A 6000-nucleotide genomic window follows, 5' to 3' on the forward strand; every position below is an offset into this window, starting at 1 on the left:
GGAATGGCATTTTAAAACAAAAGATGCAAAAATAATCCTGTGATTATGCAAATCCGACTACGTTTTCAAGGCAACCCACACGTCATGTGAATTTTTCATCCCAGAAAACCGGGCTGGACCGTTTAAATGAGAATTTTTCAGCCTGGTTGCCGAGATCTCGGTAGCTCAGACCGGGATCTCAGGAAGTGGGCCCCGCCTTCTGATATAAACGAACCAAAATTTTACTAAATAAAAATAGGCATGAGCCGAGATCTTGGCAAAGCGGGCCTAACGGAACTGGCCCGCCTCATATAAACAGGTGATATTACTGCTTTTTGGTGTTGTCGTTGCCGTAGCAGTCGTCATTTCTTAAACTCCCTATTGGGACGATAAACGGGTTGCCCGCCATTACTGGTGCAGTTCCCCTCGAAAATAGAATTGATCAAAAGCTATTCTCTCCCTTCTTGATTTATAAAACAAGCATCTTGAATTGAAATTATCGAGCTTGACATTCGATGCGCGGGCCTTGAATACATGAATTGCACAACAAGAGAAGTGACATAAATTGCGAGGAATTTGATTTGGTCAACAAACAAACTGATGCTAATTGTTGTCAACTTGAGTGTCAATTGTGCAAGTTGTTTTATTTTTTAGCGGATTTGATATTTTGTCACGTACGGCGTAGCATACTCAGCTGGGCAGGGATCGTTGGCAGCATAGTGAACTCTCTTTTGCCAGTCCGCATCATACTGTCTTGCTAGCTCTGCATCTCGAAATTTAACCTCATCGTTAGTCACTGCCACCCCAGGACCTTTATCTGTATGCAGCAAAACACGGGTGCGAACCGTAACTGGTAATCCTCTCTGTTTCATCTCTTTGAGTAACCACTTGCACTAAAAGAGGTCAATTTTTTCCTCAATTTGTAAAATCTCTTATCCTATTTTTAATCTAACTTTTTGGTCCAACCCCCCCCTTTTTCCTTCATTTTTTTTCGGCTAGCTCCCCCTTTCAAGCCAATTTTTTTTAGTGCCCCCCCCCCCCCCCCCCTTTCTCATAAAAAATGAACGGTCCCTAACTTCTGGCGGTTTAGTAACAACAACCTCTAAGACTTCGGTAGACTAACAACCTCACAAAAGTTTTTATATTGATGTGGATGACGAATGCAAATGAGGTCACGTAACTCGTTACGGTCACGTAACTCGTTACGGCCACAAAACTCAACATAAAAAAGGGCAAAAAATTATGCTAAAATTGATTTCACTTCGCTATTATTAGATTAGTCAAAATGGCAAAAGAAAACGAACGGTGCTTTGCCTTTGTTAAATATGTCTTAAGACAAAGTTTTGGAAATTTACGGCATTTTGTACTAGTGCCCAATCCCTATGGAAAATGATTTCTTTTTTCGCACATGTATTTAAAATTATCTTGGCATGTACAAGCCCAGAAATGATGTACCCATGGTGGTAACATCATAAAGGTAAATCCAGCCACCAGAAAATGATAAAGAGTGTTGCCGTTTAGCTGAGATTTCTGTGATTAAAATAACTTTGACATGTCACGTGATAATATATCATCCTATATAGCAGTTAAGGTTTCACATTTTATTGCTGCTAAGGATGTGTTAAAGTTATTTTGTGTTATATAAAATGGATCAATAGTTAGACCACTCCCTCACTTATTTTCATAAAATAGATCTGGGCCCCTGCTTTAATTCACCTGAGTGCATTTAGACATATTTTTTTGACACATCAGGTATTTCTAGGGAATGCTTTTGCCCAAACTCAAGTAAGGCCTCGGCCTTCAAGCTCCTTACTCGAACGACGATGGCGTGTATCGTTTGATCAGAAAATTAATGGCCCTTCCGTTCCTGCCACATCACGAAATTCAACCGATGTTCCTTGTCCTTCGGCGTCAGGCCCAGACGGAGCCTCTCCGAGACCTGGCTGATTACTTGAAACGGCAATGGATCGAAAGTACAGTGTCCCCACGCAAGGATTAGAGTGTTTATAAACAGCCCATTCGCACAAATAATGACATAGAGCGGTGCTATAGAAATGTTCAAAGATATCTGTTGGGTTTCTGGGAACAATACGAAAATCGTGAAATAAACGCTGCCTATTTGCCTAAGTCGTGTTCACATCTAAATGGACCAGTTCGTTCACAAATTGGTCTCTATTTCTCTCAAACTGTAAAGAGGTTTCCACCCGATAAATAACGTGCAAATACGTAACCATAAATCCAAGAACAAAGTCCGAATGCTGATATATTGTGTATATTGCACATGGTCACGCGAAAGGTACATTACGCACTATATGTCAATTTAAACGAATGGCAAGTCATTAGCGAACTGACCTAATAAGTTAACGAAACGACTTTTACAAACAAGCAAATACGTTAGCGAAACGACTTCCGTTGTTAGCGAACTGGGGCCGGTTGCTGGAATCTTGGTTAGCGCTAACCGTTGGTTAAGAGGTACCAAAACCTATAGGTTTCCATGGTATTTAACGCTGGTTAATGCTAACCATGCTTCGAGCAACCTGGGCCTGGACGTTAGCGAAACGAGTTGTATTCCAATCGACCAGGACCAAGTTCCCCATTAATTAAGTATATCACCATTACAAAAATTGAGCACTTTAACTCCCTATCGGTATAAAAGTGACCGGAAATGGGAAAATTGAAGGGGTTTGTGACAAGGTAAGCAAATCACTACCCTATTCGATAGTTTCAAAGCGCACAGGTAGGAAGAGAGTGTTAAGTCCCAACTTTTCGTCCTCTGAAAAGGAAATAACTACATGTATAGCGAAGATATCGTTGACGTCACCTATTGTCCAACCAGAGCGTCATTCGCTGTTGAAACAAAGGGTCTTTTGTTCCTGTGGTTGACCCATTTGATTCATTTGAATAACAAAAACAATGTTTGTAAACCGATAACTTTCCTATAGAGTGTCAAAAACACAGACGCAAATCATTAAAAGTCAACAACAGACCACTTGAGGGATTAAAAACTACCATAGAAGAGGACATAGTCCCACAGTCGAAACTTAGGATGTTAACCCAACTGAAAGCTTTTGTTTTATTGTAACAAACCGAATTATAATGACAGTTGAATCATCCACGTCACTTAGGCAAGCTCGCTTTGAAACACAAACACCTCCAGCTCATTGACGCAAAAATTGCGCCCACCTGTTAAAAATGAATTGGCAACCATATTTGGGGGGCATTCATACGTGTGGTTTAAGTTACTGTAGCTACTGCTATTGGCATTTGCGCCGTTACTTATGTGAAGGTCATGGTTGCCTCCAAATGTGGGTCCATACGAATTTTTACAGTAGATTCCATTCTGATTTGAAGAACCCTTGAGTTTCATCTTTTTTGGACCAGCTCCTGATTTGTTTACAAGGCTGAATAGGAAGGACTTTTCACACCGTTTATATTGTCCTGAACCTAAAAACCACAAATAGTAGCATTACAAGCAAAATAGTTCCAACTTTTCCATAAGACTTTTCCCTAAGAAGCTAAGGCCTTTTCTGGATAGCTCATAGCATTCAACTAGGGAAAAATCGCCACATTAAAAACATCAAGAGCAAGATGAAAACACGAAATTAACTAACAGCAATTTCTTTGTTGGAGCACTGCACTGACAATGTTAGGATGCATTATGCTTAATGTCATAGAATGCAGTGCAGAACTTCAATATTCAGTTACATGTTACATTACATCACTATTTCAGCGCAATCAGTCATCACCATATAAGACGTAGGCATTGTACACATGACCTTTTTGGTGTGCTTCTTCTTGTGAACGAGCTCGGAATAAATAACAAAACAATATTGGCTTATGTCGTCCTGTGAGAGGGAGCAAAGCGACGGAGATCCGTCTACCAAGCGACCATGATGAAAAATGAAGAGCAATGTTTATGGTACGAACAAGATATGGAGTTTTAGGAATGACGTCACGCACCCCAAACAAGGAAAAGAACGGCAGAAAAAACTACGTGAAGTGAAACCCAGTCCCTGAGCCGACACGAGAGAAACGACACAGAGTGTTACGAATTTGACAAGCCGCGGCTACACGAGCGATTTTTCGGCTCGTGCCGGTGATGCGATTTTTTCAAATCGTGAGATTTTGGTTGCGCTTTATTAGCAGCACCAAATATTTTATTTGCTCCTACTTTTTATGTCTTCATGTTCAATATTGTGGTCGACTTTCAATTTTTTAACATCACTGGTGGATATATTAACTTATATTACTTCATGGAGGTCAAGATGTACTACTCTTCAACTCGTCTCTAGTCAATTTTTACTTCCTTATTGAAGTTACCGCGTCTTAATGCGGCTGACTGGTCAAACGTCAAAGCTGCTGGTATTGCTCGTAACATCGTGCATCGTGGTTGTAAAGCAGGGAGAAACAAACCAAGAACCATCAGAACACTTACTGGCATCGGAAGAAATGGTAAAGATCATCAAAATCTTAATCTTGGACATTTTCTTGATTCTACGCCATTGAATATGCAAATTTCCAACGACGAAGTGAATGCGAATTCCCTGGGGGAGAGTTCAAAAACTTTGCGCTCGATTAGTGCATTGTGTTATAAATTCCATCGTCAGCTTGAAATACTTCATTATGCATCGTTGACTGGTTTTGATCTAGATCGTGCTGTAAACAACCGTGTCCTGTCTCGACCTAACAACATGGCTTTTTAGCCGGTAGATCTTGTGTGACTCAGCTCACTAGTGTCTTGCATTACATTGGCGGTCAACTCGACGCCGGTAAACAAATAGACGTTATATATCTTGACATGAGTAAAGCATTCGACAAAGGTGGATCATACCAAGCTACTTGGGAGGTTGCACCAATACGGCATTACTGGCAAACTTCACGACTTGTTTCGTTCATATTTACAGGGGCGCAAGCAACAGGTTACAGTTCTCTGAGCTACTTCCCGAGAATTGCCGGTTACATCCGGGGTATCGCAAGGGTCCCTATTAGGACCGTTATTGTTTCTGCTGTTTGTGGACGATCTACCAAACGCTGTTAAAACATCGAGAGTTGCCTGGTATGCCGATGATACCAAGATTTTCAAGAGTATTGATTCCATCACAGACTGTAACGCCTTGCAATCTGACCTTAACGATCTTGTCAGTTGGTCTGAAGCATCCGGGCTCATATTTAATCAGTCCAATTGCAAATACCAGTGCATCACCCGCAAAAAATCCCCTGTACAGCCTACCTATACTCTCAAGGAAACGCCTTTGGAATCTTGCGATACAGAGAAAGACCTCGGTGTGTGGGTGTCAAGCAACCTCACCTCGGACAAAACAAGTAACTGAACAGTGTGCGAAAGCCAACAAACTCCTTGGGTTTGTGCGTCGAGTGTCTAGGTACATCCAAAGCACCCAAACGCGTCGCACACTCTACCTTTCTATCGTCCGATGCCATCTCGGCTACGCAACCCAAGTATGGTCACCACAGTCTATTGGCCTACTTCAACGAGTTGAAAACGTGCAGCGCCGTGCAACAAAACTAATTTTGAAGCTCCCTTTCCGCTGTGATGTAACCTATAAGACCCGCCTCCAACTAACAAATCTGTTACCCATCTCATACTGGCATGAATATTTGGACATGGTTTTTCAAAGCTGTTAATAACTTAGTTTTCGTAGACAGTGAAGCTTTACCTGTAACTAGACAATTTGCGAGATCTACTAGGACATCGAGCAGCAGTGCTATTACTTACATTCCTAACCGATGTAGAACTGTTACCTCAACGTTCATTTTTTACACGCGCGTGCCGCGCATGGAATGTTCTTCCCGCTGAGCTACGCACAAGGCACATCTCTCTAGCTTCATTTAAAAGTTTATTACTTCAATATTATAAAAAGGCTCTGAACTTGTACGACGTTGACGACATTAGAACCTGGAGAACAATCTGTCCTAGGTGTAACACAGCGAGGTCTCTCCTATGCCCGCTAACGTGCTGCTTCTAGCAATTTGGACTTCCGCTTTGTTTCCTCTCAAGTTTCA

General features: G+C 41.5%; 1 protein-coding gene across 4 annotated transcripts in view; it reads right to left on the reverse strand.

The window, feature by feature from the left end:
- Positions 1-6000, reverse strand: part of LOC138060375 (BTB/POZ domain-containing adapter for CUL3-mediated RhoA degradation protein 1-like) — an 80097-nt gene that overhangs the window by 60069 nt on the left and 14028 nt on the right. The window contains exon 2 of one of the 4 annotated variants that reach the window (XM_068906135.1): positions 3026-3423. The exons of the other annotated variants lie outside the window; for them this stretch is intronic. Coding sequence (XP_068762236.1) covers positions 3101-3423 — 323 coding nt within the window. The 3' untranslated portion in view covers positions 3026-3100. Of the gene's footprint in view, positions 1-3025; positions 3424-6000 lie in introns of those variants that run through there. 4 annotated transcript variants of the gene reach the window in all.

This window comes from Montipora capricornis, chromosome 8 (genome assembly GCF_036669925.1).
Source record: "Montipora capricornis isolate CH-2021 chromosome 8, ASM3666992v2, whole genome shotgun sequence".
Lineage (NCBI taxonomy): Eukaryota > Metazoa > Cnidaria > Anthozoa > Scleractinia > Acroporidae > Montipora > Montipora capricornis.